This window comes from Zalophus californianus, chromosome 3 (assembly GCF_009762305.2).
Source record: "Zalophus californianus isolate mZalCal1 chromosome 3, mZalCal1.pri.v2, whole genome shotgun sequence".
NCBI lineage: Eukaryota > Metazoa > Chordata > Mammalia > Carnivora > Otariidae > Zalophus > Zalophus californianus.
Window position 1 is genome coordinate 161,992,924 of NC_045597.1, and position 13,478 is coordinate 162,006,401.

Genomic DNA, 13,478 nt, shown 5'->3' on the forward strand with positions numbered 1-13,478 from the left:
ATTAAAGAAGGCATTTGCCTGTCCTGAATGATAAATGCTAATGTTTAAAAAGGATTTCAAATCTTTGAAGGAAAACAAGACTGCATGCCAAGGAATTTTTTTTTAACTATTTAAAAATCGCTCTTCCCCTCATAGGTCTTACATCCAATTGCCAGGATTTTTTTTCCTACACTAAATTAAGTAGTGATCTTCATGTTTAAATTATGAGCAGTGAACCAGTGCCATCTCCCCTGAGAATACCTTGAGTCTCAGACTTGGTGAGATTACTGCATGCAAGTTTTCGCCAGACAAATCAAAGAGGGTTTGGAAAATTGCTCGTGTTAAGTACAAAACTTTCCTTTCCACCTCTTTTCCCTACCCCCACGGCCCAAAGAAAGAAGGAAAATTCAATTCGTGTTTCTTTCCTAGGCCAGCGGTTTCAAGCTTCAGTGTGCATTAGAACCATCCGAGAGCCTGTCCCCAGACTTTCTGATTAGATCTTGAGGTCAATAGAATTTACAATTTTAGTAAGATTGCTGGTGATGCTAAGGGTGGTGGCACAGGGACCACACTTTGAGAATCACTGCCCTGGGCCTTGCTTCTAGAATTTATTTATCTAAATTTAGCAGCGACTCGATTTCATCTGTTCTTTTGAAAATAATGGGGGTGGAAGGATTGGAGGGTACTGTCTAGGCAGAATCACAGTAATCAAGAGCACTGAGAGCAAGTCTGATTCTCTGGGTTCAGGTCCTGGTTTCCCCACTTACTAACTACATGCCCTTGAGTATGCTACTAAACTCTGGGCATCTTTTTCTTCATCTGTAAAATGGAGGTACTAATACTCCTTATCTCATGAGGTGACTGAGAGATAAAGGAGTTCATACGTGTAATGTATACAAGTACCTGACACACAGTACATGCTCACTAAAAGCTAGCTATTCGTCTATTTCTTAAAAACCTTAATTTAGGGGCGCCTGGGTAGCTCAGTTGGTTAAGCGACTGCCTTCGGCTCAGGTCATGATCCTGGAGTCCCGGGATCGAGTCCCACATCGGGCTCCCTGCTCAGCAGGGAGTCTGCTTCTCCCTCTGACCCTCTTCCCTCTCGTGCTCTCTATCTCTCATTCTCTCTCTCTCAAATAAATAAAAAATCTTTAAAAAAAAAAAACAAACCTTAATTTAGTAGCCATAAGTTGTACCTTGTCGGCAGAGACTCGTTCTAAGTTGGTAACATGATGATTACTTTCTAGATCAGTCTCGGTGACAGGGGGGCTTGATCTTGGGGATTAAGTGAGTCCTCTGTGTAAGTCCTTTTTTTACTTAAGGCCAAGCGTGGGCAGCAGACCCAGTCTGAACGAAGCAGTGTTACCAGCCTCTGCATTCTGTGAAGGGTTATGGAGCAATACTGATGTAACCCCTTAGAATGTGGCAGAACTTTAGATATTCTTAAGAGGAGTTGGAGGTTTGGAGAGCCCTGCATGAGATGCAGGGGTTCCCTAATGAGGAACCTAAAACAATGGCGAGGGGAGACAAATCCAGGTCTTATAGAAACCCTTAGAAACCAGTAAGCCATTTCTATTCTACCAGGATAAAAGGCTCAGAGCTTTATTCAAGAGATGGATGTGTAATAGTTAGGATATTGATACAATCATTCTAACAAAGACCAAGATAAGGTCTTCCATCTTCAAATAAGATGGAAGGTTTATTTCTCTCTCATGGAAACGTCCAAGCTGGCAGGCGAGGGGAAGGACAGCTCTGTTCCCGTTCCTTCTCTCTGCCATCCCCTTTTGCCATTACCCTTTTCTACATGGTCGGAGCTGGCTCTACATTTCCTCACCCTGAGGACAGGAGAGAAAACATCAGTGCTGGGCGCACTGCTGCCTCGTAGGAACACAATTCCCACTGGCCCACTAGCTATAGGGGAGGTTTGAAGGCCTTTCCTCAGGGGCAGTTCCTGACTCCAGCAATAAACAGCTCCAGAGGGAGCAAATATAATGACTTCCCAGCCTGGGCAAAGAAGTGAGGAGTAGCCAGTGTTGCAAAAATTTCTCTTAAAGCTATGGAAAAAAATAGATCAGAAGTGTGTGCCCAGGAGTTGAGACAGTGCCACTGCCCCAGATTCTACAGCCTGGAAAGTGGTACTCCCTGCAGAGGGCTGCCACTTGATGTCAGTCGGGGCTCCTTTCTCCCTGATTTGTTCCCTGTGAGGCCCACACAGTCTCCATACCCTGCCAGGCTCTGCGGGCTAGAGCCCCAGTACTGGGTTCAGAATAATCTGCAAGTTCTTAGCAGCCTGGATGTCCTACACCCTCTGTTACTGCTTTATTTTTTGCTTCTGGAAAGTATTTCAAAGTCCTCCTTCATGGTGGGAAGTGGTCTGTCCTTAAGAATGTTTCTGGCTCATTCCATTTAACCCAGAATGGAAACCCCAGGGAAGTCCCCAGAATCCCAGAACACAGCTGTTGCCCCTTGATCCTGAAAATTCTCTTCACCTTCCAGGAAGTAAAGCTTCTATCTGACTTGAGACCAAATTCATCAAAACCAAAAAGCAGTTGAAACTAGAGACAAGGACAACATAAGAAAGGAAATTTTCAGACCAATCTCACTTATGATCAAAGACGCAAAATTCCTAAATAAAATATTAGCCAATCAAGTCCTTAAGCTTATATTTAAATATATAATATTTTATGATATATGGTGTGTGTGTGTGTGTGTATATGTATGTGTGAGTGTACTGAATTCATGACTGAATTCGGTTTATCCCAGGAATTCAGATAGTCTCATAGGGGAATGTCTGTTTATGTAATTCACATCAAGAGGTTAAAGGAGAAAAACCTTAGGGTCATCTCAATAGATACAAAAAGAAAAATAAATTTATGACATTCGCCCATTCATGATTTAAAATTATCAAAGTGGGAACAGAGGAAGACTTACTGATTTTAATAGAGAGTGTCTACCAAAAACCTACAGTAAACATCACACTTTAATGGTAAAACTTTAAAAGCCTTCTCTTGAGACAAGGAACTGGGATAAGCACGCCCTCTGCCATTGCTTCTATTTCAACATTGTGGTAGCACCGTAGGGAACCAAAGGGAAGGAAAAGGGCAGAAAGGAGGAAGTGACACTGCCATTATTCCCAGACAATAGTAGTACTTATATGGAAAATCTGAGGGCCTCTACAGACAAGTTATTAAAAGACAAACAAAATGCAGCAAGATTACTAAATAGAGATCACATAAAAATCGATTGTGGAGAAACAATAGTATGTCAAAACACAAAGCACAATTTATAATGCAATTTTAAGATCATTGTTATTATGGAAAACCCCAAACATACACAAAGATAAACAGAACAGCACAAGAATCCCACATCCCCAACTCCTCCCTTCTATATTATTTTTTTTTAAAGATTTTATTTATTCACTTGAGAGAGCGAGAATGAGAGAGAGAGCACACGAGAGGGGGGAGGGTCAGAGGGAGAAGCAGACTCCCTGCTGAGCAGGGAGCCCGATGTGGGACTCGATCCCGGGACTCCAGGATCATGACCTGAGCCGAAGGCAGTCGCTTAACCAACTGAGCCACCCAGGTGCCCCCTTCTGTATTATTTTGAAACAAATTTTCCAGGCTCATATCATTTTACCTATACACATGAGTATATATATATCTCTAGAAAACAAGAAAACACACTTTTTTTTAAAGATTTTATTTATTTATTTATTTGACAGAGAGAGAGAGAGCACAAGTAGGCAGAGCGGTAGACAGAGGGAGAGGGAGAAGCAGGAAGCCCAATGTGGGACTCGATCCCAGGACCCTGAGATGACCTGAGCCGAAGGCAGACGCTTAACTGACTGAGCCACCCAGGCGCCCCAAGAAAAGACACTTTTGACATAATTGTAATACCACCATTGCACCTAAAAATTAGAACTATTCTTTAATATAATTGAATATTCCATTTTTTCAATGCTGTAATTGTCTCATAATTTATTTTAATTGTTTTAGAGTTTGTTTGTTTGCAGTTGGTTGTTGTGGCCTTCACGTCTCCTTTAATTTATAGGCTCCCCTCCATTTCTTTTTTTTTAACCCTCTGTTAGTTTATTTTTAGGAAATTGAGTCACTTGTCCTATGGAGTTTCCTACAATCTAGATTTTGCTTTTGCTTCCTCATGGGGTAGTTTTATGTGTTTCTCTGTCTTCTGTATTCCCCATAATAAAAATTAGTACTAGGATCTAGAGACCTGGACAGATTCAGGTTTGGTTTTTCCTTTTAGCAAGACTGTTTCCTGGAAGGCATTGTATTCTTCCATCAGGACACATAATGTTCGCTTGTTCTCTTTGCGAGGCCTGCAGCTACAGATCTGTTCATTCACAGAGGCTGCAAAATAGTGTTACTGAAATTCTGTTGTTCTTTCTCCACTCATTACTTGGAAAACTCCTACCAAAGGAAACAAAAGAACTTTCCTTTTCTACTGGCTATCCACTGGTACAGTTTATATAGGAAGGCAGGATAAATGTAATTTTTAAATATAACATATATATGTATAGATTGATGTATATATATCCTACAAATAAATGTAAAAAAGATATGTGAGACTTTCTTGAAGAAATTATAAAATTTTGTTAAATTAAATGAAAATAGACCAAAATAAATATAATGTTCTATATAATGCTGTATATAATGTTCACAAATAGGAAAGTGACAATTTTCCCTAATCTACAAATTCAGTGCAACTACAGTTTTTTTAAATTCCCAGTTGGGTTTTTGGTACAACATGATAAGTTGATCCCAAAATTCATAAAGGGGCTTAAAATAATACAATTTTGAAGAAAAACAAAGAGGCCAAATACTAAAATATCAAAAATATTAAATATCAAAAATCACTTTAAGGCCATATGATATTGGCTTAGGGACAGACAGAAGAGAATAGAGAATCCAGAAATAAATGCACCCATGTATGGAAACAATATATGGCAAAAGTATAAAGAATGATCTATTTTTCAGTATATAATTTTGAGATAACTGGTTATCCAATTTTTAAATCTTTACCTCACAAAATATTGGGTGTATTTTTTTGAAAAAGCAAAAAAAAAAAACTTTTTTAAGATTTTATTTTTAAGTAATCTCTATACCCAGCGTGGTGCTCAAACTCACACCCCAAGATCAAGAGTCTCATGCTCTTCTGACTGAGCCAACCCCCCTGAAAAAGCAAAAGTTTTGAACTTTTTTGGAAGAAAATAAAGAAGAATATCTTTATGAATTTGAGAAAGGAAAAAATTTCCTACCCATGATTCAAAACATAAACCATAAAGAAAATTACTGACAACTCTGGGTATATTAAAATTTAAAGTTTTTGACAAGACAGCAAAAACAAAGTTAAAAGGCAAATCACAGGGGTGCCTGGCTGGCTCAGTCGGTGGAGTGTGCAACTCTTGATCTCAGGATTGTGAGTTTGAGCCCCATGTTGGGTGTAGAGATTACCAAAATAAATAAACAAATAAAATCTTTAAAAAAAGACAAATCATAGACTAGAAGACAATATCTGTAGTGTATAAAACCAACAAAGTATTAATATCAAAATGCAGCAAGAACTGCTACAAATAGAGAAGGAAAAGACAATCAACCCAAGTAAAAAATGGCTGAAAGATACAAACAGGCAATTAACAGAAGAGGAAGCCTAAGTAAATGGCCATGTAAAAAAAGTCAACTTTGCTGCTAATCAGGAAAATTCAAACTAAAAAAAAAGATATCATTTCATATATATATCAGATTAGCCAAAATTTGAAAGTCCGCAAACACCCATTGTTGATGAGGATATGGAGTTTTAGAAATTCAGAGCAATTTGGAAATATCCAGTAAATTGAAAATGCATATACCTTGCAACTCAACAATTTTATTCCCATGTATACCTTAGAGAAACTCTTCCATGTATGAAAAGTGACTTACTCAAGAAGGTTCATTGCAGCATTGTTTGTAATCACAAAAAAATTGGAAATAATCAAAACAGCCATCAGCAGCAAAATGGATAAATAAATTATGGTATGTTTATACAATGGAATAGTGTCAGTAGCTTATAATAAATGAAGGGAAACTATGTGTATTATCATGAATTAATCACAAAAACAAAAATTTTTTTAAAGGTTTTATTTATTTGAGAGAGAGAGAGAGAATGAGAGATAGAAAGCACGAGAGGGAAGAGGGTCAGAGGGAGAAGCAGACTCCCTGCTGAGCAGGGAGCCCGATGTGGGACTCGATCCCGGGACTCCAGGATCATGACCTGAGCCGAAGGCAGTCACTTAACCAACTGAGCCACCCAGGCGCCCACAAAAACAAAATGTTAAGCAAAATAAATAAGTTGCAAAAGTTATATAAATGATACTATTGATATAAGGATTTAGTGTGTAAAATAGTATTATACATTGTGTATAAGTGCATTTATACACGGCAAAGATATAAACATATGCCTGAGGACACTGTAGAAGAAAAACTTTTCCTTGGCCCTCCTAGGGTCCCTGGCTGGACCTAAAAATTAAACTGACACAGAGAAATTTAAGAGAAAACACACAAATATATATAACATAAATTTTTATGTGACACAGGAGCCTTCATAAGAAAGTGAGGATCCAGGGCACCTGGGTGGCTCAGTTGGTTAAGCATCTGCCTTCAGCTCAGATCATGATCCCAGAGTCCTGGATGGAGCCCCATATGGGGCTTCCTGCTCAGCAAGGGAGCCTACTTCTCCCTCTCCCTCTACCCCTGCTCATGTGCTCTCTCTCTCTCGCTAACTCTGTCTCTCAAATAAATAAAATCTTTAAAAAAAAAAAAAAAAAGTAAGGACCCAAAGAAATGGTTAAGTATGAGTGTTTGTTTTAAATATTTTTTATTTTTAAATAATCTCTACACCCAACATGGGGCTCAAACTCACAACCCTGAGATCAAGAGTTGCACACTCCACCGACTGAGCTACCCAGGCACCCCCAAACCTGAGTATTTTTATACTAGATTTGATGAAGAGTGGAAAGTTGTGGGCAAATATGATAGGACTTAAAGGGAATGAGTTAAGGGTGATAAATTGGGAGAAACTTAATAAGTCCTGTTTGTTTGGATTCCTCTTGAAGTTTCTCTGTCTTCAGAGACAAGGATGCGTCTTTCCCCTGGGGGGGGTGGGCGGCACCTCTCAAATGAGGGCCTTTTTTTTTTAAAGATTTTATTTATTTGAGAGAGAGGGCACAAGGGGGGAGGGGCAAAGGGAGAGAGAGAAGCAGACTTGCTGCTGAGCAGAGAGCCCAATATGGGGCTCAATCCCAGGACCCTGAGATCATGACCTGAGCGTAAGGCAGACGCTTAACCAACTGAGCCACCCAGGCGCCCCAATGAGGGTCTTATTACCTGCTTCAGGGGAGAAGGGTGCGGTGGTCAGAGAATCCTTCCTTCATGTGCTATTCCTCAAATTCCTTCAGCTTGAAATATTTAATATGCAAAGGTGCTGTATTTTGGGGTAGTGCGTCCAATTGACAAACACCAAATTTAAGAGAGTGGTTACCACTGGAGAGAGAATAAGAGAAATTGGATTGTATGTGATACAATGAAGTCTTAGACTGTATCTGAAATGTTTTATTTCTTTAGAAAAAAATGTGAATCAGATATGGCAAAATGTTAAGATTTCACAAAGCTGGGTGGTAAATATTTTACAGATTTTTTAAAAGCAGTTAAAAGTTATACACTATTAAAGTACTGCCTTAGTTTATTCCAATACTTCCTAAATATCAGGTTATTATACTAGAGTGGGGTGGGGAGCTCTTTTCTACCATCCACCTCCCAGAACTGGCAGAGCTTCGATTCTAATCAATATGGTGAAATTACACCAAGGTAGGACCTCAGGTTTTGGTCAATACAAATGCGCCCTCTGCTGGTACTGTAGTGTCCTGTCCCAAAGTTCAAAAGAGCTATGAGGAGTCGTGAATGTCTTCAGTGAGACAGCTTTTACTGAGCCAGCCATGTTAGGGAATGAACCCCCCCCTCAGAGTTCCCCTTATCATGAAGCCATTTAAATCAGCTCCAGCTCCCTGTTAATATTACATATGATCCAAAACAAAATAAATTCCAAGGTACCACCCCAATCAACCTCCTCAGTTTCCCCAGCCACCCTGTACATTAACAATTTTGCCCCCACTGCTAGATCGGGAGGTTGATGTGTGAGACAGTAGATGCCACCCTTAAAGTTTGGGAATGACAGAAAAAAAAGCTCAAGTAACAAAGACGCTCTGGGCTGGGAAGGAGTGGGGGTGTCACAGACAACTTGATTGCTGAAAAATGGATTAACTGTAGTATTAAGGAAATGATGTTGGTAGGATGACAGGTGAATTTTTTCTTTTCCAATCTTTCTTTAAAGTCATAATACAGGGGCGCCTGGGTGGCTCAGTCGTTAAGCGTCTGCCTTCGGCTCAGGTCGTGATCCCGGGGTCCTGGGATCGAGCCCCGCATCGGGCTCCCTGCTCCGCGGGAAGCCTGCTTCTCCCTCTGTCACTCCCCCTGCTTGTGTTCCCTCTCTCGCCGTGTCTCTTTCTGTCAAATAAAAAAAAAAGTCATAATACCTATAAATGAACAAAATTGAGGAAAAATAAATTCACAGAAGAATCTACTGCTCAAAGAGAGAAATAGGTACTGAATATTAGAGCCTTCCTTTTAAAAAGTTTTTATTTTTTGGTTTTGTTTTATTTTGTGTTAATATCCATCTTCCCCAATAAAATTTAAGCTCCCCGAAACTAGGTGTTTCTGTCCTGCTCCCCACCGTATTCCCAGCACCTAGCACAATTCCCACGCTAATAAGCATGTGATAATGAAGGAAGTAAATGACATTTTCTCAGTGTAAATCAGTACAAATTTTCTGGGGAACAATTTAGCAGTAAACACTGTGCCTTAAATACTATATATCCCTTAATAATCATAGATGTGAACAAAGAGTAGGTCTTTTAATAATCAAAAACATTCCTTTCAAGGATATGTTATGCAAAGTTCTTATTAATTATAAAAAATTTGAAACAATCTGAATTTTAAAAGTTACATGTTTGGTTGAGTCAGTTACGGTACATCTGTACAATGAAGTGCTATGCTGTTATTAAAATCATTTTTAGGAATATTTAGGGAAATTCTAATAACAAAAGTAAATTACAATTATGTTATTTTTTAATTCAGTTAAAATGAGTATATATTATATATGCATGGAAGTACATACACCAAAATATTTGCATTAATTGTATGTAAATAGAGTGATCATGAGTGAGGTTTTTTTGGTTCTTATTTATTTTTACCAAGTGCCAACACTGTTTGAGGTACTTTATTTGTATTAATATTTTTTCTTGGGGCACCTGGGTGGCTCAGTTGTTGGGCGTCTGCCTTCGGCTCGGGTCATGGGATCGAGCCCCGCATCGGGCTCCCTGCTCTGCGGGGAGTCTGCTTCTCCCTCTCCCTCTCCCCCTGCTTGTGTTCCCTCTCTGGCTGTCTCTCTCTCTGTCAAATAAATAAGTAAAATCTTTAAAAATATATTTTTTTCTTTATTGAGGGATAATTGGCATATGATAAATTACACTTATTTAAATTTTACAATTAGGGAAGTTTTTTAAAGTGTTAAATAATACTGTTTATTTTTCGGGGCGCCTGGGTGGCTCAGTTGGTTAAGCGACTGCCTACGGCTCAGGTCATGATCCTGGAGTCCCGGGATCGAGTCCCACATCGGGCTCCCTGCTCGGCAGGGAGTCTGCTTCTCCCTCAGACCCTCTTCTCTCTTGTGCTCTCTCTCATTCTCTCTCTCTCAAATAAATAAATAAAATCTTTAAAAAAAAATACTATTTATTTTTCCTATAAAGATTTTAATGCAGTCAATTTCACTTTTTCTACTTTTTCTTAGTTGTTTTTTTTTTTAATATTTGAGACAGAGAGAGAGAGAGAGAGAGAGAGTGTGCACAAGCAGGGGGAGGGGCAGAAGAAAAAGAGAAGCAGGCTCCCCACTGAGCAAGGAGCCTGATGCGGGACTACAGCCGAGGACCCTGGTCTCATGACCTGAGCCGAAGGCAGACAGTTAACCGACTGAGCCACCCAGGCGCCCCTGTTTGGTTTTTTTCTAATCAGTTTCATTTCCAATGTTATAGCCACACTGGGGTTTTAAGAAGAAATCTAAATACACATAGACCTCCTAATTTAACATATTATTTTCTTTTTCTATTTTCTCTTCCAGCCCTTATTCATTTACATATGTATTTTATAGAGTTCTAACACACTATCCTATAGTTTACATTTTTACTTCTTTATATCATATTTTCCATATTGCTTATTATCTTTTTTTTTTGAAGATTTTATTTATTTGACAGACAGCGAGGGAGGGAACACAAGCAGGGGGAGCAGGAGAGGGAGAAGCAGGCTTCCCGCAGAGCAGGGAGCCCGATGTGGGGCTTGATCCCAGGACCCTGGGATCATGACCTGAGCCAAAGGCAGATGCTTAATGACTGAGCCACCCAGGCGCCCCTGCTTATTATCTTTTTAACCATAATTTTAAATATAAAATTAATGCATCATGAATTGTTTCCCCAATCTCCTATTGTTGAGCTGTTTCTAATTTTTACTTTGGACAAAAAGCTTGTTCTTTTGAATTACTTCCTCATGACCCAGAAGTGAGGTTCCTGATCAAAGACTGGAACATTTTTCTGGTTCTTGGTACACACTGGCGTGGCCCTTTCCCAAAGAGTCTACTAATTTTAATGTCACTTGCTATGCACCAGCGCTGATTTGTGCAGCATCTGAGAATTTTCTGGGTATAAGATACTTCATTGTGCTAATTTGCATGTTGTTGACTACTAGCCAAGTAGATGTTTCTCCGTGTCTGGGATTGTTGTCTATCATCTGTTGTCCTTTGCTGTTAAGGATGCTCTTTGTCTTCACAGACCAGGAGCTGAAGAGTATGACCCCTGACCCTCTTGGTGCATCCCTGGCTGACCACATCCAGCCCCCTGTGTCAGATACTGTCCAAAAGACGTAAGTGTTCAAGGTTGTAATGACATGGACGGCTCCACTTCTATTTCATATTTGTCTGTTTGTTTGTTTTAAAGTCATCTCTCGGGGCGCTTGAGTGGCTCAGTTGGTTAAGCGACTGCCTTCGGCTCAGGTCATGATCCTGGAGTCCCGGGATCGAGTCCCACATCGGGCTCCCTGCTCAGCAGGGAGTCTGCTTCTCCCTCTGACCCTCTTCCCTCTCATGCTGTCTCTCGTTCTCTCTCTCTCAAATAAATAAATAAATAAATCTTTAAAAAAAAAAAAAAAAAGTCATCTCTCCACCCAACCTGGGGCTTGAACTCATGACCCCGGGATCAAGAATTACATTCTCTACTGGCTGAGCCAGCCAAGCGCCCCTCATTTTTCTTTGTTTTTAATTAATTGAATTTCTGTTTTTTCTAAGCATGAAGATTCTCAGGCCAACCTCATACTCTAACAGCTGGAATTGTTGTCTAAGAAACGGATTCTTGGGGAGGATTATATTGTGATATGTTTCCTCCTTCAACCATATTCTTTGGCTGGGTGGGTGAAGAAGGAAGCTTGACAGTGTGCAAACCACTTTCTCCATTTGTCTATATAGCTGAGATCTACAGACATGCCTAGAAAGGTGAAGTCTGTCATCTCAACCTTGGTTTCTCCTCTCAGCATTCACTCAGCTCTGGGTAAAATAAATAATACTTAATAATACTAACACAAATTGCTAACATGTAGTAAGTGCTTCCTATGTGCTCACTATGTGCTTACTCCAAGCTCATTGACCAAGGCTCGGCCAGTAGCCCCAGTAACTTGACCTAAGCCCCATATGGCAGTGGCAGCTAGAACTATAGCCTCTTGTGACCTCCCATGAGCATCAGTGACTTGAGAACCTGCCCTCACCTGCCTCCTGGTCTAAGGATTCCCTCCTGGGTCAAAAAGGTTTTATGTTCCCTAGGAACAAAGGGAGAGAGGCACTATCTGGTATGGAGGCAGCTCTCTGAAAAATTCCATTTTTTAACCTTTATACCTCAGCTTTTTCCGCAATGGATTTAAATGACTTACAACAACCCCATCACCAAGAAAATGGTGAGATAACCAAAAAGAAAAAAAATTTTAAGCCAGCAGGGAAAAAAAAAAAAAAAAAGAACACCAACACTACACAAAAGTCATTATAGTCTTTGTGACCAAAAATCAGAATTTCAGATTTGATAGAGATTCCTGAATGTGAAAGCAAAACAAACAAACAAACAAACAAAAGCAACACAATCAGGTTTGTGGCTCTCATTTGCAGCATACCTGTTCCTCGGGGGAAATAAATGTGTTCTTAGCATTAAATTCTAAAGGATAAATCTTCTGTAGGTTTTTATAGAGTGACATTGAAAGATTTAAAGACTCATATATTTACAGGAAATTCCATTTACCTCATTCAACAAATATTTCTCACGTTTCTATAGTAAGGCCCTGTACTAGCACAACAACAGTGAATATAATACTGATTTAGCTAGAAAATAAAATGCCCAGAACCAGGCCTGGCACACAGAAGCTGTTGCTGCAGCTGTTACTGAAACCCACATGGCTATTTCTTAGGGACCCTTTTACCCGGAGAACTTAAGTCTGTTATCCTTAGGGCAGATAATCAGTGACAGCAATTCTACAAGGGATCACACAAACACAGCTCTTGACCTTCTGGTGGCTAGATTTGATCAACAATAGAATTCAAAGGGCATAAAAGAATGGATGGATAGTTGCATGTTCCTAAAACAGTCTTTCTTAAAGGTCATTTATTTTTCAGCTGAGTCTTTGATAGAAGAATTTCAGTTAGATAACCTTATGTCATTCAACTAAAGGCATAAATATGCAACCCCAGAGAGGCAGACTATTTCTTTCGGCTCTCTAAATTGAGGATTTAGCCGGAGAGAACCCCAAAAGGGAAGACTCAACTTTCTATGCTCCCTTCTTCAGGAATGTGTTGAGAAAAAGAGGGTTGACCGAGTGTGTAAAATGCCCATCATAGCACCGCAGAAACGAGGGCTCAATGTTTGTTCACTTTTCCTCTTCCCTGTCTGTAAGAGGTTTTGATAATGTTTGGTCCCATTGTCTTGCTCTTTCTTAAAGGGGCAGAGATTATGATGTACGCCATCTGCACAGGAGACGCCCAGGACACAAGTCCCCAGAGAGGTTGGGCCCTGTAGATGCATCTTTTTTTCCAAGAGGAACAGAAAGGAGGGCTGAACCAAGACTGTTCAACCGGCAGGCTCTAGCCAGCATCAGTGTAAGTATAAACATCTAGGAGCTTGGTCCAAAAGCTTGCTCCCATCAGGCTACCATGTACAGTTGTGCAGATTGCTTACTCTGTATACAAGGGGAACTGCAAAGGGGCAAGTGAGAGCTGAAATCCAGTCTGTGGTTCACTCACCATGCCCCACACCCCCGCAATGCACTGCATCCTTCTGAAGGATGGGGTGCCCATTTCTAGTTCCTGCAAAG

The 13,478-nt window shown here is 40.1% G+C and overlaps 1 protein-coding gene across 4 annotated transcripts in view; it reads left to right on the forward strand.

Annotated features, from left to right (window-relative positions):
* KIAA2012 (KIAA2012 ortholog) overlaps nt 1-13,478 on the forward strand; it is a 105,498-nt gene that overhangs the window by 78,071 nt on the left and 13,949 nt on the right. For all 4 annotated transcript variants that reach the window (XM_027589969.2, XM_027589970.2, XM_027589971.2 and 1 more), the window contains 2 exons: nt 10,907-10,997; nt 13,107-13,263. In XM_027589969.2, coding sequence (XP_027445770.1) covers nt 10,907-10,997; nt 13,107-13,263 — 248 coding nt within the window. The remainder of the gene's footprint in view (nt 1-10,906; nt 10,998-13,106; nt 13,264-13,478) is intronic.